This window comes from Culicoides brevitarsis, chromosome 2 (genome assembly GCF_036172545.1).
Source record: "Culicoides brevitarsis isolate CSIRO-B50_1 chromosome 2, AGI_CSIRO_Cbre_v1, whole genome shotgun sequence".
Lineage (NCBI taxonomy): Eukaryota > Metazoa > Arthropoda > Insecta > Diptera > Ceratopogonidae > Culicoides > Culicoides brevitarsis.
In genome coordinates this window covers 38,408,517-38,432,709 of record NC_087086.1, presented here as the reverse complement: position 1 = coordinate 38,432,709, position 24,193 = coordinate 38,408,517, and the positions used below count along the sequence as shown (strand labels likewise).

The 24,193-nt window shown below is 23.8% G+C and overlaps 1 protein-coding gene across 2 annotated transcripts in view; it reads right to left on the bottom strand.

Moving 5' to 3' along the window:
* Nucleotides 1-18: 18 nt before the first annotated feature.
* Nucleotides 19-24,193, bottom strand: part of LOC134830846 (putative mediator of RNA polymerase II transcription subunit 26) — a 76,217-nt gene continuing 52,042 nt past the window's right edge. The window contains exons 6-10 of one of the 2 annotated variants that reach the window (XM_063844444.1): nucleotides 19,982-20,160; nucleotides 11,159-11,566; nucleotides 9,390-9,654; nucleotides 4,465-4,592; nucleotides 19-1,275 (exon numbers count right to left, since the gene is read on the bottom strand). In XM_063844444.1, the coding sequence (XP_063700514.1) occupies nucleotides 1,171-1,275; nucleotides 4,465-4,592; nucleotides 9,390-9,654; nucleotides 11,159-11,566; nucleotides 19,982-20,160 (1,085 nt within the window). In that variant the 3' untranslated portion in view covers nucleotides 19-1,170. The remainder of the gene's footprint in view (nucleotides 1,276-4,464; nucleotides 4,593-9,389; nucleotides 9,655-11,158; nucleotides 11,567-19,981; nucleotides 20,161-24,193) is intronic. The other variant, XM_063844445.1, reaches the window with a different exon arrangement.

Genomic DNA, 24,193 nt, shown 5'->3' with positions numbered 1-24,193 from the left:
AAACACAAATTTCACTCTTTAGCAGTTTCCGTTACATAGTTTTTATTTTTTTGCGTATTAATCTCCATTTTTTATTTAAAAGCTAAGCTTCTAATTTTTTTTATACAACTATAAGAATAAATAAATAATAATAAAATAAATTGAAAGAAATTTTAAGGACACAATGATGTTAAATTTTTTTGTTTGCTTGCGTATCTGGGTAGTGTCCTGAAACTCCTCACGATTTTTTTAAGACATTTTTTTCAATTAAAAATAAATAAATAAATTGTTTAAAAATTTGATTATACATTTTTTTATAATTTTTTGTTAGTATATAAAAATAAATATTTTTTTTGTTGTTTGTTAAAATAAATAAATAAAATAAAATAAAATAATTTTTTTCTTTAAAAATAAAATAAATAATTAAATAATAAAAAAAGAAAAATAAATTAAAATAATTTTTTTTCGAAGTAAGTTTGAGCTCTTACCCCAAAAATTTAATAAAATAATTTTAATTTATTTTTCCGCTAATTTTTTTCGCCTAAATTTCCAATTTAATGAACCTTCAAACAGCATCCTCATATTAAAAATTTAATGTACAAAGTACATTTTTACATTTTTTTTATTATCAGGTCATAAAATTGGAAATTTAGCCAAAAATTTACTCTCGAATTTCTCACGTTCTTCTCCTTTTTTTTTGAAGGGATCCTGCTAAATAATAATTACAATATAATAATAATATTAATTAATTTATATCGATTAGTTTTTGGTACAAAAATACAAAATATTCGTTTCTTTATTCCATCTTCAGATATTTTTTTTTGTTTTTTTTTCTATTTTATAATATATTTTCGTCATTTTTGTTCGTATTAGACAGCCACAAATGATATGATTTTTTTTAAATATTTTTTTTATTTTTTTTTTAATTTAATTAAGTAATGAAGCAAGCAGCAGAACAAACAAAGCAATTTCCATTAAATATTTTTTGATTGAATTTTATAAATATATTTAGGATAAAAGATACAGAATTGAATTTTTTTTATTAAATTTTAAAAAATATATTTTTTTTAAATTTAAAATAAATAAATAATTAAAAATGAAAATAATTTTGAAACATTTTAAATAAATAAAATAAAATGATTAAATTTTAACATTTTTTTTTAAAAAAATTTTTTTTAGACGAACTTTTTTTTACATTTGTTGTTTATCTACTGCAAAATATTGAGTACCTGGAGGTGCCCGATATCCAGGGTAGGTGCTGTTAAGAGCGTTCTTGGCAAAGAATTGGCTGTAGTCCTGTAAAAAAAATAAAAAAATATTGTAAAAATTTAAATTCGATGCGAAAAGAACACTAATTTAATATTTTTTCTAACTTTTAATAGGAAAAAAAAGTTTTTTCCATCGAATAAAAATGTAAATCGGAGTTAAAATCATTTTTTTTTCACGTATCACTGGCTGTGTGATAAAACTGCGTAAACATACACATAATATAATAAAAGATAACTCTGGAGCAAAATAAATGTGTAAACACTACCGTATATTAAAGCGGAGAATACGAGAAGCGATTACTGTGAAAAAAATATTTAACATTTACATAAACAAATTTAATTTGCGTTGCTGCATGAGATGTTGACGTTGGGAGTTTTGAGTTAGATTGGGAGTGAATTTTTATGGATTTTAAATTTTTTAAAGATTTTTATTTTTTTTATTGAAAATTTATTAATATTTTTGAGAAAAAATTTTAATTTCCTTAAAAATTTATTTTAAAAAATTAAAATAATTAAAAAAATAAAATTATTTAAAAAAATAATAATTAATTAAATTATTAAATTATTAATTATAATTTAAATATTTTTTAATTAAAATAAAAAGAATAATAATTTATTTGAAATTATTTTTGATATTTTTATAAATTTTTTAAAACGAAACTATTTTTAAAATAAAAAAAAAATATATTAAAAAATTATATAAATATTTAAAAAATAAAATTTGATATTATTAATGAAAATTTATTATTTTTAGTTCTTTTTATTTTTTTTTATTTGAAAAATATGTTGATATTTTCTTTAATAATTTATTTTAAAAAAAATTAATAATATTTCAAATTAAAAAATTTCTAATTAATTTATTTAAAAAAAATTTTTTTTTTTTAATTATATTTTTTTTAATTAAAATTTTAAAAAATAATTAATAAAATATTTAATGAATTTTATTTTAAATTAAATTTTTTTTTTAAATATTTGATCAAATTTAATTATTTTTTTTATTATTTATATATTTATTTAATTATATTAAACAAATTATTTTTTAAAATTATGTAAAAAAAATTATTTTACAAAAAATTAAACTTTGATATTTTAATGTTTTTTTTAATAAATAATTTTTAAAAAAAAAGAAAAATTAAAAAATTAAAAAAAAAAAAAAATAAAATAATAAAAAATAAAATTTGATATTTTTAAATAAAATTTATTTTTAATTAATCTTTAAAGAAAAATAAAATTTAATTTAAATTATTTTAATTTTTTAATTAAAATAAATATAAAAAAAATAATAAAAATTTTTTAAATTTATATTTTTATAAATTATTTTAAATTAAAAAATTATTCCTTTTTTAATAAAATAATTTTTTTTCGTAAAAAAATATTTTTTAACTCAAAATATTTTTTAAAAATTTTATATCCTTTAAATTCTCAAAATTTTTAAAAGAAATAAAATTCTTCCCTCTCTAAAACTTCAATAAAAGTAATAAAAATTGTTGACTTGCTCACTTTTCTACTCATGCCTCAATCCTATTAACATCTTTTTAATATGTACAGTAAATGTCTCTTTTTTGTCGCATTTTCACTTCTTCTTGCTTACTTTTTCTTTAACTACGTGTATTTTTTTTTTTATTTCTACAACACTAAAGGGTCTACTTGCAAAAAAATATAAAAAGTGTGTAATTGAAAATAGTCGCAGATGAGAAAAGAAGTCCTTAATAGGCAATTTTATTCATACAAAGCCATTTTTGTTGCTTCTTTTTCGTCTGCTCGCCAAAAAAAAAAAGACGAAGCGAGAAAAATGCGAAATTGCTCATTTATTTAATTTGTATTTGACTTTTTGAGTAGATAAACAGCAAAAATAAACATTTTTTTTCTTCAAATCTGATAGAAATTCAAAAAAATTTTTTTTCGTTTTTGCAAAAAGTCATTAAAAGCCTGTTTGTCACTTTATGTTGATTTTATTTATTAAAATTAGGTAAATTATGGTTAAAACTTTTTATTTTTTTTTTGCATTTCCGTTCTATCAGTGACACGCGCGCCGCGTAATAATAAAAACGTAAAAAAAAGTTTTCTATCGTGCGCCGCTTGTTATGATAAAAAAGGAAAGGTGGCAATCAAGACTTAATCGGTAAATAACGTGATTTATTCAAAATTATGTTATTTAATAGTTGAAGTTTGTTGTTTTTTTGTGTTCGTGGCAGTAAATTAGCTACTGATTTCCGGTATAATTTTTCGGGTAAATTTTTCTCTCTCAAGGGAGCTCGAGTTCGTTATTTGTTTGTTTTGTCAAACAATGTTGAACATCATTATTATCAGTACTTTTTTTTTATTTGTTTGCCCGGAAATTCAGTCTATGGGGAATTCATTAAATTATCATTAAATATGATTTTTAATGGAATTTTCTTTCCTATGAAATGGAAATTTATGTTTTTAAGTAAAAAGTTGTTTTTTTTTGTCCCAATGCACATTTAAAAATTTCTCCAAAAGTAATTTTTTGAATTTTTGCCCCAATTTACATTTTAAAATTTTGTCCCAATGTACATTTAAAAAATTTTCCAAAAATAATTTTAAAGCTTTTGCCCCAATATGCATTTTAAAATTTTGTCCCAATGCACATTTAAAAATTTCTCCAAAAATAATTTTTAAGCTTTTGCCCCAATATGCATTTTAAAATTTTGTCCCAATGCACATTTAAAAATTTTTCCAAAAATAATTTTTAAGCTTTTGCCCCAATATGAATTTTAAAATTTTGTCCCAATGCACATTTAAAAATTTCTCCAAAGTAATTTTATGATTTTTTTTGCCCCAATATGCATTTAAAAATTTTGTCCCAATGCACATTCAAAAATTTCTCCAAAGTAATTTATTAAATTTTTGCCCCAATATGCATTTAAAAATTTTGTCCCAATGCACATTTAAAAATTTTTCCAAAAATAATTTTTTAGCTTTTGCCCCAATAAGCATTTAAAAATTTTGTCCCAATGCACATTTAAAAATTTCTCCATAAATAATTTTTAAGTTTTTGCCCCAATTTACATTTTTAAATTTTGTCCCAATGCACATTTTGAAAATTTTAAATCAATTTTTAAACCTAATATTTTTTTTTAAATTTTCAAAAGTTCTTAAAAATTAAAAAAAATAATAAAAAAAATCAAACTCTAGCGATACTTCTACCAAAAAAAATCCTGTAAAAGTCTCGATACAGTTTCCTTACATTCCCTACCTTGTGCATGCGCTTCGGGCGGAACGCAGGACCCTGAGCCAATTTGCGTCTTTGCTCATTTTCGAGCTCCATTTGCATCTTGGTTTCAGCTGGCGGCCATTTCTGATCTCCACGCATGTTGCTTCCTCCTTTTTTTAAAGAAAATAAAAAAAAAATAAAAATAAATGCGTAAAAATAAACAAAATTGAGTGACAAATCAAATAAATAACAGAAAAATTGTACACAAAAAATATCAATCAATCATCATTATCGCGCGCTAAATTTCTAATTTTTTTTATTTTTTTTTACTGCGTAGAAAATTTTTATCACACCGAGACAATCAATTTGAAATGAGAAAATTATTTTTATTACAATCGATCTGTCAGTTTTTCGATTTTTTTCTTTTAAGGACTTGTCATGTAATCCAAATGATTTGACATTCGCGCTGAAATATTTTTCCTTTAAAAAAAAAATAAGCGCGGAATTACAAGCGAATGACAAAAGTCTTAGAGTGAAAAGAGGCATTGAGAAGGGACTAAATATTTTTTCTGCGAATTGAATTGATATTTTTTTTATGTTTATCAATAAAAAATATTGATTTCGTTTAAAACGAAAAGAGAAAAAAAGAGAAAAACGACAACTTAAAGACGTCTTGTCAAAGATAAATTTATTTTAAAGGATTTAATCTTGTTCGGATCTCAATTTCAATGTTTAATTAACGGTAAAAAAAATATGATAAGGAGATGATTGAAATTAATGATTACAAATAAAATGTTTTTCACAAATAACTTTTAAGGGATTTTCTTCGGAAAATATTTTTTTTTGTATGTTTCCATTAAAAACCCTTACAAACAACTTTTTCTCAAGTCCCATGAAAAGAAGGATACCAAATCATATTCCGCCCCCATATCAAAAATCCCTTTTTCTTTGCATTTGACATGTAAGGATTGAACAAACACACATCATTTATAACATAACGAGATCGATTTAACTCTAATTTACGCAACAATAACTTTCGGTATTGTTTCGTAGAAACTCAAGCCAACGGCATTTGATTGATTTTTGTCTACCCTCTACTGATTTATTCCAACATGGGTTTATGCTTGTCTAACGGAGAGCAGTAACGAGGGTTTTAAGACGTAAAAGGTTGCCTTGCGGATTGAAAAGGAATGAACTTGTGGCAATTTTTGACCTTATCACAGCGACAGAGTCAAAAATTGAGGATTCTATCGTTTATCAAACGCCATCTATAACATTTTTTGTATAGATGGCGTTGGATCAAACGATAGAATCATCTGATCTGTCGCTGTGTCTATAGAGATCACGTACAGAACGTCATGTACGTGATCTCTATAGACACAGAGTCAAATTTGAGGATTCTATCGTTTATCAAACGCCATCTATAACATTTTTTGTATAGATGGCGTTGGATTAAACGATAGAATCCTCAAATTTGACTCTGTGTCTATAGAGATCACGTACAGAACGTCATGTACGTGTCAATTCTATACAAAGAGAGAAAACGTACTGGATATACGTGATCTATAGATTAGAGAATTGTGAATCCAAAACTCGTCTCATCATCTGAGTCGACTTTTGGATCCTCATTTCCCTTTCTTCATGATCTCATAGATCAGGTATATTCTGTACGTTTACTTTTTTCGTATAGAATTTGACTTATGAACTTTAAACAGAGATCGTCAATTCGTAAAATCTTTCTGAAAATCGTAAAAAAAAAAATTCAGAAAGATTTTAGGAATTGACGATCTCTGTTTTAAACCTTAAGAAACTCAAATTCACTCCTTTTCAATCCTCAGAGAGAGAAGAAGAAAAAAATACGAAGAGGTAATCTAGGATTTTTTTTTCTTTATCTCTCCGTTTCAGCTGTATGCTTCTGATGTATTGTCATCGGCTTCTCAGTCAGTCAAAAGCACAAGCAGAGAAACGTTGAGACCAAAAGAATGATTCGGACACATTTTATCGGTTACATTTTTTGTTTGTTTTTGAGTTGAGCATCATTTTTCAACAAAGGCTGTTTTCGGTTTCATTGATGTGTTTCGTTGCGGGTCGTTGTTTTGATAATACGTTACAAAATTTGGGCGGGAATGGGAGACATGTTGAACAAACAAATGGAGATGTCTGGTTTGTTTCATTTTTTTTTTGTTTTTATATAAAAAAAAACTTTCTCGACTTTTTTAGAAAACATTTGTTCAAATAATGAATTTGAAAAAAAATTAATGTAATAATTTCATCAGTTTTTAAAGATATTTGAACGAATTAAGACGTTGTGATGATTTTGTTCAAAAGTATCAGAAAATGGCTACCTTCAATAGGAATTTTTGTGTTTATTTTTCTTTACTTAGTTTGTGAACTTACTTCAGAAGAGGATTATATAAAGAGTGAAGGTTTTGCCAAAGATATTTGGTCAATATTTGAAAGTCACTATCAGAATGAAACTCTTACGGATTGGCAAAAAATCATCATCACGAAACAAAGTGTCTTGAATTCAATCGAGACCGGCAATTCTTCTCACATGTTTCCGATTCCCTTGCAGGAGAAACAAATTGTGGCAATTTTCAGTGCATGGCGAACTGGTTCAACTTTCATGGGAGACTTACTTCAAACTGCTCCAGCCACGTACTATCATTACGAACCTTTCAACTTTTTGTCTCAATTGGCAGTCGGTACAAAGTCATTCGAGGCGCAATATCAACATGTTAAAAATTTGCTAAATTGCGACTTTGCCAAAACGAATGAGACGCAACTTCAAACGATCAAGTTTGAACACTGGATGTTCAACAAACATCTCTTCAATTACTGCAGATCGTGGTCGGGAACTCTTTCATCTTTGTGCGATTTGAAATTCAGATCAGTTCTTTGTCAAACTTTCCCGCGGCAACATTTGAAATTCATTCGAGCTCGTATCTCCCTTGCGAGTTATTTTTTAGAAGATCCCGAGCTTTCAGATGTTGAAATTATTTTGCAAGTTCGTGATCCTCGAGGAGTTTTAGTTTCACGAAAGGAATTTGGAGAATGTGATCCAGAGGCTCCCGAATGTAGCGACATTGAAAAGTATTGCAAAAATCTCGTTGAGGATTTCAGAAATTTCCTTCTCTTGAGGAAAAAGTATCCAGATCGTGTTAAAGTTGTTCGTTTCGAGGATTTAGCTTTGGATCCATATAATTATGCTGAAGAGTTGTTTAATGAATTGAGAATTGAATTTGCGGAAAAAACAAAAAGTTTTTTGGATAGTCATGTTAAGGAAGAAAAAGGCGACAAATTCAGTACTTTTAGAAATTCAAAAACTGTCGTCAATAAATGGATGAAAATTTTGAGTATTTTTGAAGTTCTTGAAATTCAAGAGCAATGTAAAGAAGCAATGCAGATTTATAGTTATAATTTCGTAAAAAACGAAAATGAATTGAGAACGGAAGATTTTGAAACTGTTGGACATTTTTCAATGCCAAATAGTTGAATATAAAAAATAGGACAAGTAAAGTTAGAAACATTTGTTCAAATAAATGTCTATTCGAAAAAAATATTTGTTTGAATTTTGTAGACTTTTAAATAAAAATAGGAAGTTAATGAACTCTACAAAAACTAATCGAGTTCAGAAAATAATTTTAAAAAAAATTTTACATTAATTGTAAATTAAGAAAAAATAAATAAAATAAAATAATAAATCAATTAATAATTTAAAAATAATTATTAGTTTAAAAAAATAATAAAAATTTAGAAAAAAATTAAATAGATAATTTTTAAATTTTATAAATTTTAATTCAATTATTATTTTAATAAAAATTTAAAAAATAATTTTTTTTTTTTTAAATTATTAAAAATAATTAATTATAAAAGAAATATAAAATAATTAAAACAATAAATAATTTACAAATAATTAAAAAATAAATATTAAAAAAAAATAATTAACAAAAAATTAATGTTCATCGTGTTTAGAAAATTATTTAAAAAATTTTTTTTGCATTAAAATTATTTTTTTTTATATAAATTTAAAATAAAATAATATGAAAAAAAACATTTAAAAAATATTTAATAAATAATAAATTAATTAAAAAAAATAAATAATACTTAAAAAAAAATTAAATGAAAAAAAAATAAATAAATATTTTGAAAATTATTAATTTAATAAAAAAAAATTAATTAAATAAAATAAAATTTAAAAAACTTCCAAAATATTTTCAAAAATTTTAATAAAAAAAATAATTCAATAAATAATTAAAAAATAATTAATTAATTAATTAATTTTTAAAATTTAAAAATAATTTTGATTTTAAATTAATAAATTTAATTATTTACTAAATTTTTAATTAATTAGAAATTCACCTTTATACCAAAATTATTTTTTAAATTTATAAAATAATAAAGAAAAATAAATTAATTTTAATTAAAATTAAAACAAAAGTTTAAAATTTATTTTGATTAAATTAATTTAATTTCAATTCATAAATTATTTAATAAAAAATTATTTAATTTAAAAATAAATTTTCAAAAACTAAAAAATTTTCAAAGCCTTTAAGTTACATATCTATAATGAAAATTTTAAATATTTTTCATTTTAACACTTAATGAACAGCAATTTTTCACAAAAAAAAAAAAAAAAAAAAAATATTTCCGTGTCATTAAGAAACTCTTCCCCAAAAATGTCATTAAACTAACAAATTTTCTGACAAATGAAAGCAAATCTCGCCCACAAGAAAAAACCCTTTTTTGCCTCTCTCTCTGTTTATCTCTTCGTTAACTGAGATATCTTACTCGATACCGTATCGAGTTTCCTTGTTGAACGATGCGTGATTGTTTTTTGTTGCTTTTTCGTCTTTTGAAAAATGATCCAAAATGATAAATCTTTTGTTTGATTGGAAACTCAAAAGACATTTATCTCAATCCATTTTAGACTCTCATTCCGTGTCAAGCAAAAAAAAATTTCTTACCTTTAATAATAGCAGCTGCCGGTTGAGATGAAAAGACAGGTGATGGCTGTTGCGTAATTGGGGCTTCCTTACGTAAAGGTGTAATTAAGCCCGGATATTGGTTGCTTGGCGATTGATTAACGACACGAGGAGCGGGACTGGGCGACTTAATGCCTTGTCCGAAATTTTGTTGCTGATGAAATTGTTGTTGTTGTTGGTTTTGAGCAGGAGCTGCTACTGGATGAAATCCCTGATTTTGTTGCTGATGTTGAAATTGTGTCGTGTTCTGAAGAAAGGACGAAAAAATGGATTAAATTTTTATGGCTTTTAAATCTGCAAGACGCGCAGGCAGGTAAGTGAGTCCATAACCCCGAAATTCAGTCACACACAAAATTAATCCTTATTTGCTCTGTTTTTAAGCAGATAACGCACACCGCCTGAGGATTAGCAAGCAAAGCCCAATTTTGACACCATCGAACAATGCCTCGGAGGCGAATGTTTGACATTGTATTAAAAAAAGGGATTGAATTGAATTTTATGGCATTTTTAGCTTGATTTACATTCCATCAAAAAATTTGGAATAAAGGCGAAAAAGGCAAACTTTTTATTTTTAGGAGAAATGTGAGGATGAGAAAATATCTTTTTTCAAAGCTGTAATTAGTATCGGATGAAAATTTGTTAATAAAAAGCATTGTAGGCCACATCCAAGCATTAATTAAAGGAAAAAAATAAATAATGAAATAATGGGAAGACAGCAGCAGTAGAACACGTGGATGTGACCAATTTTCAGGTAAGTAAAAAAAAATCTTACAAAAAATTTTTAGATTAAAAAGGGTGACAAATTACTTTTGATTTGTTATTTATTTATCAATTTTCGCGGAATTGATAATTTTAAAAATTTTTAATTAATTTATTTGATTATTTTTATTTTATAAACTTAATTATTTTTAATAAATTAAATTTTTTAAAATTGATTTTTTTCGAAATTAATTTTTAAATATTTTTTAATTTTTTAAAATTATTTTCATGTATATAAAAAAATTAAATTTTTGAATTGCGAAATCTAAAAAATAATTTCATCATTTTTTAAAAAAAAATTTTTTTTTTCTTTTGAAGAAAATTTAACATTTTTGTTTAAAAATTTAATTGCCTTTAATATACTTAATTTTAAATAATTTTTAATAATAAATAATTTTATTAATATTTTATTTTTACCATTTTTATATTGTATTTTTTTTAAGTTCAATAAATTAAATTAAAATTAAAAATTAATTTATTTTTTGAATTCGTCAAAATTAATAAAATAAAAAAAAAATAAAATAAATAAAAAATTTAAATATTATTTATTTAATTATATTTTTTAAATTAATTATTTTAATCTTAATTTTTTCTAAATTTAAAATTTTCAATAAAAGTAAAAATTTTTTTGTAAAAAATTATTTTTTTTTAAATTTCATTTTAAAAAATTTAGAAATAAAATTAATAAATTGAAAAAATAATATTTCGAATTAATTTCGGAAAAAAATTATTTTTTTAAATTTAAAAAAAAATAAAGTTTATGAAAAATAATAAATTTAGAAATAAATAAATTAATAATTTTTTTTTAAATTTTTAAAATTATTAATTTCGCGATAATTGAAAAATAATTAATTAATTAAAAATATTTTTGTCACCCTGTTAAAAAATTTATGAATTCAAAAAAAAATCCTTGTCTATTTCTATAATATCACCCGAGACAAAAATTCATCACAAAAATCAAAAAAAAAAAATCTTTTAAAAAACCGCGCTACCTGATGAAATCCGTTGCTGAGTGCTTCTGAGCTAACAGTTTCCGCGACAGTTTTGGGCAACTCAAAAGGCGGCAACGTTACGTGTTCTACTGCTGGCGCGTTACCCGATGCCGTACGTTGGAGATTCGACACGGAAAACTGAACGGGTTTCCAGCCCTTGAGTTGGGGCGCGACAATGGGAGATGGCGGCGCAAAGTGCTGCGTTTGCTGCGACGAAAGCACTTCCGCAGCGCCGACGTGGGGAGTAAAAGACGTTGTTGGCGGTTGTTGTTGGAACGAGGCTACACCTTCGATTGGGTGATAGATTTCTTTGGCAACATGCGAGGCCTGATTTTGATGAAGTTGATGATGAGTGTGCTGAGGTTGCGGGGAGAAAGGAGCGCTTGGAGGAGGCGCGTGTACTACAGCCTTCAAAAAACGCGCAGGAAAAGAAGCAAAGAAAGTGTCAATGAAAAAGTTTCGAAAAAAACAGGAAAGAAAAAAAAAACGAAAACAGGGGAGACAAACACACACATGCTTGATTAGATGCAAATTAACCTTCACTTTATTCAAGCGAAGAAGGAGGAAAAAAAAAGTTCGTGACTCGATGGTGCGCATAAATATTTTTATAATGTAATGCTAATTGAAACTTTTGTCGCCATGACAATTTTATTATCATTTTAATTGCCTCGAAAGAAATTTACTGTTCACTTTTGCCGGAATGGAAATGGCAAACAGACACAAACAAGATGATAAACAAACGAGAAAATGCTGCATGGTAAGCAAATTTTGTTCTCTTTCAGTGGATAAAAGTAAAAAATGCTGTCTCTTAATTAACACTTGACATCTTTTCCACCTTTTTTGGGGAGATGTTCGTTTTCAGTAACTATCAAGATGGCTTTTGAAGGTAAGTTTTTCAAACAAAATAAGCGCATTTTAATTTTTTTCATCATTTTTAATTTTTTTTTAAATTTATTTTTAAAAATTTTGCAGTAGAAAAGAACTTTTTGACGATAAAGAAATCTTTTACCAATAGATGGCGCTTTATAAAATTTTGAAAATTGAAAAATCTTGAAGAATTTCTTCAAGAATTGTCAAGTGAATATTTTTATTGGTTTTTTAAGAATTTTTAAGATAAATCTTTCAATTTAAGTAATTTATCTGACTTTAATGGTATATAAAGCGACATCTATTGGCAAAATTTTTAATTTTTATTTAATAAAAATAATTTTAATTTTTTTTTCAGGAGGATCAATTGAAAAAATATCAAGAGATCAAAAAAAATTGAATTTGTCAATTAATTTTGGCAAATTCAGTAAAAATAATTCTTTTAGAATTAATCCAAACCAAGCATATAAAATTTATTTTAAATTCTAATTTATTTTTTTTAATTTTAATTTATCATCAATCTTGAAAGAGGTTCAAATCTAATTTTAATTTGTTTTTTAACTAAATTTTAATTTTTCTTTCAAAAAAAAAAAAAAAAAAAATTATTTAAAATAATTTTTTTAATTAAATTTTTTAAAATGCAAAGTACAATTTTTTTTTTAAATTTAAAAAAAAATATATAATAGAAAATTAATTAAATTTTAAATTAAAAATAATATTAAAATAAAATATGAAATTAAATAATATAATTAATTAAAAAAAAAATTGATTTTTATTTAAAATTTAATTAATTAATTAAAAAATTAATAAAATTAAAATTTATGAAAAAAAAAATTATAATTTAAAAAATTAAATTATAATTTAAAAAAATAATTTAAAAATTAAAATATAAAGATTTTTTCATGAATTTTAATTTTATTATTTTTTTTAATTAATTAAACATTTTTTTAAATTAATTAAATAATTTTTAAAATTATTATTTCTGTGAAAATTAAAAATTTAGGTTTTGAAGGAAATTTTTTTTGAACCGCTGCATCAGTATTTTTAATTCAACCTGTGATCAAAATACCAAAAAAAAAAATTTTTTTTTAAGGACAGACAATTTTTTCGATATTTCAAAAACAAATGCAAAACGTAAAAACCGTGAACGAAAGACAAAACACTAAAAAATCGCACGAATTGAAGCGTAGCACGTTGATGCTCTGTTCATCATCAACGAGAACGAACATTGTGTTATCTCCAAAGGGAGCCATTTAAAGTATTTTTTTCACCTTGCTCCATTTTGTTATTGTTATTTTTGTCGTTGTCGTTCCGCTATCATTCCTCACTGACACACAAAAATTATTAAAATGTCTCTTTTTACAATATTGTCTCTCTTTATTCAAAAAATTGTTGTTTTGCGTCTATTTTCAATAGAGACTCGTAAAAATTTTTCACAAAATTACCTTTTCGTGATGCTTTTGTCTTAAAATGAAAAAAAAAAACTTTTTGTTTAATTTTTTTCTCGTGAATCAGGTATTTCGCCAATTCATGGAAATTTATCTACAATTCGTTCGATGAATTTCTGAATTAATTTAATTACCTATTGAACTGCTTTTCTAAGAATTGCTGATTTTTGCCAATAGTTGACCGTCTACGACCCGCTTTTGTTCAGTTGAATTGTTCGTCGTTACGCTCAAGTTGCTTCTGATATTGTCTCCGATTTTTTTTTCTCTCTCGTTACTCGATTTTATAATGAATGCGACGTTAAAAGGACAGGAAAAATGATAAAGTTAAAGACGACGATGCACAAGAACGAACAAAAAAAAATTAATTAGATAAAAACGGGTGACTATCATTTGCATCATCCATTAACTCTGTCGTTCGGGCTCGATGAAAATGCATCAAAGGGCTCTTATTTAATTTTTTCTTCTTCTTGAGAAATTCTTTCGAGAGAATTTTTGCTTTAACGAAGAAACGGAAACAAGGAAAGTAGGTAACTCAAACAATTTTATAATAAAATATCAACCCTTGAGGCGTGTTTGGCAGCTAAAATCTTCTCCGTTCCTTTTTTTACACACACTTAATTACCCTTTTTTTTATAGAGGCAAGTATAAAAAGTAGGGGCACGGCACATCAACCGTCGTTGCATAAGAAAAACTTTTATTAATTGCAACAAATTTCATTATTTTAATATTAAATTATGGCAAATTTAGCTCTTTTTCTATCGTTATTTTGTTGCCTTTCATTGTTTACCAACAAGAAAAAAAAAGTTCGATCGAAACCAATATTGAAGAAAATTTTCATACTCGAGGATATTTTCTCATAAATTTTATTGAAGCAATATTTATTATTTTTTTTTTAGTTCAGAAGCGTTTTTTAAGGGCTTCAATATTTTTTTTTCAATGTCACAAAAAGTCTTCAAAGTTCCAATTAAACAGGCTTCTGTCTGGCCAATTGATAACCCGCAGATGAAAGGGAAAAAAAAATCAACGAAGAATCATGTTTCCAATTCGATTCGTTTTCCACTCAAAGAGAGAATAACAAGAAAATTAAATCAATTTCTTTTCCTTTTGTTGTGTGTGTGTTCAATGTACTCCTGAATGAACGTACAAGAGAATCATCAAACAATAACAAATAATACATGAACAATATTGATCCAATCCGACTTCATAAAAATGCAACATAAAATAAACTGACGTGCTTTATCCAGATTTTTTTGTATATCCTATTTTTAAGCGTTTTAAAGTTCATGAGATGTTGAAATATTGAAAGAATTTTTTTTCTAAATTTTGTTAAAATATTTTTTTTAATTTTTTTTAATTAAAATAAATTTTCTCATTTAACATTAAAAAATTTAAAAATTTTAATTAAATTTTATTTTTTTGTATTAAAAATTACTATAATTTCTAATTTATTATTTTAATCTATCAAGAAATTAAATGAAAAGAAAATTTTTAATGAATTATTTTCAATTAAATAGAAAATTAATATTTTTGTCAATAGATGGCGCTTTATATCTGTTTGAAGTTAGAAATCTTACTTAAAATTGAAGAATTTATCTAAAAATTTCAAGAAAAAACTCTAAAAAATTTTTTTGAAGTTCTTAAAAATATCTTGTTTAAGATCGTTTTAATTTCAAAATTATATAAAGCGCCATCTGTTGGTAAAAAAAAACTTTCGTATCAAATAATTTTTTTTTAACATAGAAATGTTTAAAAAATATTTTTTTGTGTTTATGGTTTAAAAAACCTTTTTAATTCTACTATAAAGTGTTAAAAAATTAAAAATTACAAAAACAGCGCCATCTATTGGTTAAATATATTTTTGTTCTGAATTAAAATTTTAATAATTTCAATAATATTTTGTTTTTTTTTTCATTAAAAATTAATTATTTTATTAATTTAATTTTTATTAATTTAATTTTTTAAATTTTTTCTTTGAAAAATTTAATTTAATTTTTTTTTATTAATAATTTAATTTTAATTTTTACAAAATTATTATAAAGAAACTTTTTAGATTTTAGTAACTTCAAATTTTCAATAGATGGCGTTTTAGTACGCCTGAATTTTTATAACGCCCTCTATTGAAAATTTAAAGTTATTAAAGTCTAAAAAGTTTCTTTGTAATTTTAATTTTTTAAAAATTTAAATTAATTTTTAATAAAATATAAAATAAAATTTAATTAAAATTAATAAATTTTCAATTCAAAACAAAAAAATGTACGACAGATGGCGCTGTTCTTATATTTTTTTAAATTGTTAAACTTTTTATAGTACATTAAAAAAAAAATTGAACCATAAACATAAAAAAATATTTTTTAAACAGTTCTATAATAAAAAAAAATATTTGAAGCGATAGAAATTTTTTTACCAACAGATGGCGCTTTATAAAATTTTAAATTAGAACAATCTTAAACAAGATTTTTTGTAAAATTTTAAAGGAATAATTTTATTAGTTTTTTTAAGAATCTTTAAGAAAAATTTTCAATTTAAGTTACTTTTCTAACTTCAAAGGAATATAAAGCGCCATCTATTGACAAAAACATCAGTTTTTAATTAATTAAAAATAATTCTTCTAAAATATTTTTTTTGTTTATGAAATCTCTTGATTTTGTAAATCTTCTTAAATATCTTTTCATCAATCTCTAATTCGAAAAATTTTTCCAAACAAAACACTTTTTTTTTCTTATCTGTCTTTCATACTTTTTAAACATTTTCCATCTACAATGCGTCTTTCTACCTCGTCGCATGCCTCTTTTTCTATGACTTTCTAAAAAAAAAATAATAGACATTCACCTTATTCAATTTTTTTTCTTCTTCTTTCCATCGTCATCGAACGTCTATTTAAAAAAAAAAGTTGAAGCTACAAAAAAAATCTCAATAATACGATGAAATAGAGAACTGGCAGAAATGATACAATCAGGAACATGAATATTATCGAACGTTGTCGTTCGTTGCCTTTTATGAACATCATCAAAATCTGTGTAATGCATTCGTTCGACAACATTGAAGCGAGAACAATTGATCGTATCTCGTACCTCAGCTTAGCTCGAACGATGATGGCACGAAAGGAATCGAAGAAATTGAATAAAGTATAATAATTGTAATAAAATAACATAAAAATTGAGAAGGTTTTGTTCGAGAAGCCTGTCTCGTTCCCCTTCGTTACTCGTGTCATATTGGGAAACTAGCTCGTGATATTTTTGTTTGAAAAAGGTGCAAAAAAATTTTTTTCATTCAATTGTCATGACGATGAATGACATGACTGATCTTTTATCTCTCGTTTTCCATAAAAAATGAACGTTTTTAATCTAATTTTGTAAAAATATTTTAATTACATTTGGAATTACGACCGACAAAGTTATTAAAAGAAAAAAATGGGAATAAAAAGTTGTTACGTAAAAAAAAATATTTTAATGCCTCTCCACGTTTTTTTTGTGTTTAATAAATAGCTTTTACCTGTTTTTCATCACTACATTAATGTTATGTTTTATTATCATTAATAATTTGCTGTCTTTCATCTTTTTATTTATTTATTATATTTTCCTCTCATTTTGTTCGTTTTTACTCAATTTTTACGGAAAAGGGAGGGCAGTAGTCAAAAAATACTTCATAACGGTCAATTATATCGTAAATGAAGTGATGGTTAAAAGTTTGCGTATCTTTATTGAAAGGATGATTTTGTGGTTTTTGGCTTTAGAATTTTTTTTAAATCTCGTAATTTAATGACTCTTGAAATAAATGGTCCAGGTGAATTTTAAGTAATGATTTCAAAAGAGTTTTTAAATTTTTTTTATGTTCATGGCGAGTTTATTACCGTTTTGTGAGATTTTTTTTTATTATTTTCACGTTTATTTTTTTTATAATTAATTAAACTTTATGATTTAAAAAAATCTTTTTAATTCTACTATGAAGTGTTAAAAAATTAAAATTTTAAAATTAAAATTTAAAACTTTTAATAAAAATTTATTTAAATTTAATTCTATTAAAAAATAAAAATTAAAAAAATTATTAAATATTATTTTATTTTTATATATAAAAATTTTATAAAATTATTTAATTTTTTTTAAAAATTATATTTATTATTTATTTTTAAAAATTATTTTAAAAAAATTTAATTAATATAATTTTTTAAAAAATGAATTTAAAAAAAATTTCTTAAAAAAAAGAAATTTATTTTTTTAAAAAATAAATTTCTTTAAAAAAATAAAAATTAATTCAAATTTTATAAAAAAATAAAATAAAATTAATTCAAATAAAATAATTTGATTTAATTAATTGAATTAAATTAATTTTTAAATTTTTTAAAGTAATTATTTTTAATTAATTTTTGTAAAATTTTTTTAAATAAAAATTTAATTAAAATAATATAATTTTTAATAAAAAAAAATTTTAAATAAAATTTAATTTTTTATTTTTATTTTTTAAAAAATTAATTAAAAAAAAAAATTAAAAAAAAATTCAAATTTTGTAAAAAAAAAATAAAATTGTTAAATAAAAAATTAATTTAAATAAAAAAAATATTTTCTAAAAGAAAATAAAATTTTTAAAATTTTAAAAAAAATAGAAGAAAAATATTTTTTAATAATTTTTTCTATATTTTTTTCTTATAAAAATTGACAAAAATATTTTTAAATTTTTTTAATTAAAAATTTTCTAAAATGAAATTCCATGAACAGCTGTTTAACTCAAACCTTGATTTTTTGGTGAAAACATTGAAATTTGATCAAATGAGATAAAAACTTTTTCTTTCTCTCATTAAAAATTAAAGACTTAACGAAAAATTTCTCGTTTAATCATTAATAATTCATTAAAAAATTTCACTAAAAACCTGTCATAAACATTTCAAAAATCGTCAGCCAATAATTTATTTTAATGACCTCAACCTTCCTAAATTTTTTTTGTACGATTTTTCACCCGAAATCTTGATCCAACATCATTTGGACGTCATTTTGATGAGAAAAACAAACTAACAATTTTTCATCACATATTAAAGCAAGGCCGTGTCTGTCATCATAAATTTCATAATTGAGACGATAATTGAGGAGACACGAGTTTAAAATTAAAATTTGACGTACTCTTGACCGAATTTGCAAACTTTTTATGCAAATTTTAGTTTTTTTTTCTGCTGAAAATTTTATTCGCAAAAAGTCAGCCCATTAACATGAAAACAAAAACACGCGTAATCCACGAGAAAATCGCCCGTAAAAGTTGTTCTTTTGTCTTTGCCTCCCTCTTACGAATTCATTGTCTTCCAAAAAAAAAAAAAAATAATAAAAATTCTTGAATATTAAATGCATGGCGTAATAATATCATTCGCGCGCCCATCATCATCACAAAACTTTTATAAATAGAAAACACAAACAACGGAATTATAATATCTTCCTCGAAAAAGACGTTGAACAAGATTTTAAAGATTTTCTGTGGCTTTTATTTTATTTCATTAAATTTTCTCTCCCCTGTTGCTTTGTCGCGCTTTGAATAAAACGAAAAAAAGAATTTTTACCTGGCCAATTGTTTCTACAAATAAAAAATATTTTTTTTTGGCCCAGTCTTTTATTTTTAGAAACATTACAGCAGAAAAAATAAATTTTATAATAATAAAGATCTCAACGTGAAAAATATTCGGGGGAGATGGAGAGAGAAGACCCAATTAAATAAATAGACTTTTAATTTTTTTTGCGCCGTGTGCAGATGTAAATATCAAAAATAACTTGGGTTTATTTAGATTTAGAGCAAGGTAGATCAATTAGTGCATGGAATTTTAACTTTTCGAGTGAATTTCAAGGGGAAATGAAGCGTTATTGGAGAAATTTATGAAAAAAATAATTTTGACAGTTAAAATATGAGGGATTTGAATATTTAAATGAAATTTAATTTAAATAGTTTATTTTTCTATTTTAAAATGTTCAATAATTTATGATAATTTAATTTTACCTATAATTAATTATTTATTTGTAAATTTTGTTTTATTTGTAAAAAAAAAAATAAAATAGGTATAAAATTTAAAAAAAAATTTTTTTTTGATAAATTTGAAAAAAAAAATCATAAAATTTTAAGAAATTAAAATTTATTTAAATTTTTCTTTAATTTAACTAATTTAATTTTAATTAATTAAATTTATTTAATTTAATATTTTAATTAAATTTAATTTAATTAATTAATTTTTTATTTAAAAATTTTAATTTATTTTTTTAAATTTTATTTTATAAATTATTTACTCTTTTAATTTTTTTTTCATTTAATTTTAAAAAAAATTTTTTTTTAATTTGATAAAAAAAATTAATTAATTAAAATTTTAATTTATTTTAAAAATTAAAAAAAAAGTTATTTTGAATTTTCTTTATTATTTTTATTTTATTAACTGTCAAAATTATTTTTTAATTTTTATAATTTTTTTTTTTTGAAAAAAAGCAATAAACCAACATAAAATCACTCTTACAAAAAATTTCAACAAAAAAAATGAAACCCTTACCGGTTGTTGATGATGTTGTTGCTGTAAATGTTGTTGTCGCAACTCGTCAAGATGCTGAAAATGTTGTTTGTGTTGCTCAAGTTGCTCTGTTTGGTTAATTTGTTCGTCGGTGTTCTGCGTTTGACCGTTGCTATGTTCGGAATCTGATGGTGGTGGCCAAGCAACTCGCTTTACGATGCCTAAATGTACAAAAAATATTTTTTCGTTAACATTTAACATGAATGAAGATAAGAAATTATTTTTTTTTTGTGTGAGTAATTTGTCAAAACAAACCCTTTTACTTAGTTAAATTAATGAATGAACACACACGAATGCTTAATGAATGGAAAAGGGGCGAATTTAGGACCTTAAGGGGGTAATTTAAGACCTCAAGTAGTAAATTTAGTACCTCAGATGTTAATTTTAGACCTCGAGATGTTAATTTAAGACCTCAGATTTTAATTTAAGACCTCAAGATGTTAATTTAAGACCTCAAGATGTTAATTTAAGACCTCAAGATGTTAATTTAAGACCTCAAGATGTTAATTTAAGACCTCAAGATGTTAATTTTAGACCTCAAGATGTTAATTTAAGACCTCAAGATATTAATTTAAGACCTCAAGATGCTAATTTAAGACCTCAAGTTGCTAATTTAAGACCTCAAGTAGTAAATTTAGTACCTCAGATGTTAATTTAAGACCTCAAGATGTTAATTTAAGACCCTTAACCTTAAAATTCACCCCTTTTCGAATCAACCAAACCCAATAAATGTTTTATGTAACGAAACTTTTCATGGATTGACAGGTAGGTCAACAACACAATATGCCTTGACAGGCGCGTCATGCAATATGAATGTACCTAAAGTAATATTTCTGATATGCGATGAAAAAAAAATCCTGTTAATTATAGTTAATTATGATTGTTTAAATACGTCACGCGACTCTCTCTTCGACGAGTGCTCCAGTTCATCGACAACAAAGACGACGGGGTCAATCGCAATTAGTTGGAAAAAAAGACGGAATGTGAAAAGTGAATCACGGCATGGCGAATAATGAAATCGTTTCCTACTCACTCGTGGTCACTCTCGTGAAACTCGAAACCCGATAATGAAGCGTTGAAAGCATGAAAAAAGGGAGCGTGCATGAAAAATGAACGAAACAGAGTTTTAATAATAATAATGCAACAGCTCGGCACAACAATCAGTTAGTTAATTATCCAACAGGTTTTATATTATATTAACTAAAATAATTATTATTTAACGTAGCGCACTACATTTATCGTGCCTTTCGTGAAAAGTGAGAGCCTTGAAACATGATTGGTGCGAACACGTACACAGACATACACAGACACACACGAACTATGATTATTTTTATAGTTCATTATTGTTATTATTGTTTATAAGCCGTTTGTTTTGGCATAATGCGATGTGCGATGAGGGTTTGGAATGGATTTTTATTGATAGTTTTTCATGGAAAATTATTAAAAATTTCATCCTAAAGTAGATTTTTAACTTTTTTTGAGGAACCATTTTATAAAATTTCTCTTAAAAAATTCAACTTACACTTAAATTTTCAAAAAATTAATTTTAAATAAATTAATTAATTTAAAATAATAAATATAAAAAAAATAAATAAATAAAATTATTTTTATCATTTTCAATTTCAATTTTTTAAATTTTATTTTTTTAATTTAAATTTTTTATCAAATACAAATTTTTGAATTTTTTTAAAAATAATTTCTGAACTTTGGTTTCAATTTTATTATAAATTTATTTTTTTATCATAAAATTTTAATTTCTTATTTAATTTTATCATTTAAATTTTTTCATTTTTTTGTGAATTTTTTTAATTTCAATATAAAAGGAATTTCTGTAATTTTTTAAAAATATTTCTAATTCATTAATTTTCTCTCAAGTTAACTTTTTTTTCTTTTTTACTTTCATTTGAATTTTTTTTTTCATTTTTTTTAAATAATTTATTTAAAAGTCACTTTTTATATTATTTAATTAAAAATTTAATTTAATTTAAAAAAAATTCTTTTTTATATTTTTTAAAATTAGATGGAAAATTGGATTTTTAAACATTTTTAAATTATTTTTTTTTAATTTTCATAAAGTTTTAATAATTGTTGGTACTGAGAGTCCTTTTTAAATGATAATTTATCTTTTTTATAATTTAACAAAATTTTCACTTAAAAATTTTTTTTTAATAAAGTTGAATTTTTTTCACTTTTTTCCAAAATAATGTTTTTTGACTTCTAAAAACTTTTCACTGCACAAATTTGTCTTTTCTATCAATTTTAATTATCATTCCATGCCCTCATTAAGTCCATTTATTTCACCGGAATTTAATTTCATTTATAATTAAATCAGCGATTCTGAATCAGTAATCAGTAGCAAACAAAATTTCCCAACCCCCTAAAAAAAAAATTTATGCGTGTGTGAAGGCACAGAAAAACAAAATGAATGAGCTCTGAATTAATTAGTGGAGATTTTAACTTTATTTATAAATATAATTTTATGTTATTTGAATCAATATTCGTCCCTTGCATGTCCATAATCTATACGATATCTATAATTAATAGGAAGCACTTGTCCTTTTTTATGCTTTTTATTTTTTTTTATTAATTTTGTCATAATTCACATGAAATTCTATCAAATCACCGAAAAACACATAATTTTAAAATAATTGGTTTTGCAAAATTTTTACAGGCTAATGGCAACAACAACAGGATTTAATGATGATATAATAATTATTATTAGCATAAAATGCATATATTAACGCACGCACGCAGATGACCGAGTTAGATAGTATTTGTTTCAATAAATAATAATAAAAAAAAGACGAACCAAAAATAAAATAATAATTATTAAAATCTCGTCTAACGGTTAAAACAGCACTGAATTAATAATGGATTTTGCTCAGCTCGAGCGGCGTACAGCACAGTAAGTAGGTAGAAGAATGGACAGAAAAAAACGCACACGTTGAGTAAATTTATTTTTGTTTAAAACGTGCGAGAAACTACTTAGTAGAATTTTCGAGGCTAGGGATGAAGAGCGCCGTACTTGAAAAAAATAATAACAGTTGTATCGCCCACGTTTCGTGTCATGTAGAATGTCTCTCTCACTTATTGGCTACATGCTAAATAGATACATTTTTTTTGGGTAAGTGATCTAGTTTATTATGATTTTTTTTTATTGGACACGTCAGAAAATTGTTGTGATGAAGACGTTTCACAGTAGCTCTCCATTTGATTTATTAGGTGAAAATTTTCCTTTTTTTATTTATTTACTTTTTTATTTTTTTTTCAACAAATTTTCTATAATACTTAATGAGTCATTAATTGCGCGATTATTCGTCAGAGAGAAAAAAATTGCATGAAATTGTTGAGCTCGGCATTTTTAACGAGAATTTATTACGGGTAGTTTGAAGTCTTTGATAAGTATTCATAAGCATAGGTCATGAGCATAAGTAATTGTTAATATTATGGAGTACCTATTGTTTGCCATATGATGTATAAATTTCCTACTAAAGTTTATTTTATTTTATGGAAAGAGAAAAGGAGGAAAAAAAAGTATAGAAGAAAAATAACAAGGCAGTTTGTTATATTTTTCACATTTTTCATTTTATGTTGATTTTTTACGATAAAAATTGTATGCAATGGCGAGTCTTGTCTACGTTTGCACAATGTACGTTTGAATTGTTAGGCTACTTTCGTTGTTGGAGGAAAATTTATTTATTATTATCGCACAAAATTGTTCTAGAAATGTTTCGTTCAAGAAAAAAATTTTTATATGGAAAGTTGCTCTTATGGGGTTTGGTTTGATGTCCTTCCGTTATACTATAAAAAGTAATATTAAGAAATTTCATGAACTTTTTGGAATTTAAAATAAATATTTCTGTCGTTATTGTTATAGATATTGTCAATTTAAAAATTTTTTGATACTTTTTTAAAAAATGAGGTAACATAATGTCTTTTAAATGGTCGCTCCTTATTAAGATTCTTTCTTAAAAGTGTCACAGGTTACTTTTACGTAAATCTTATTAGATGTTTGTTATTTGAAAATCATAGATATAAAGTTCCGAGAGTTGTCTTCATCATAAACTATGGCATGGGATCATTTGTTTTCCTTTGGAGTCTGAGCATTTTTGTGTTTTATAGTTGTCTTTTATTTGACTCATATGAATGATTGAAAAGGTTGTGTAAAAAAATTCATTTGTAAATTCTTCTTAA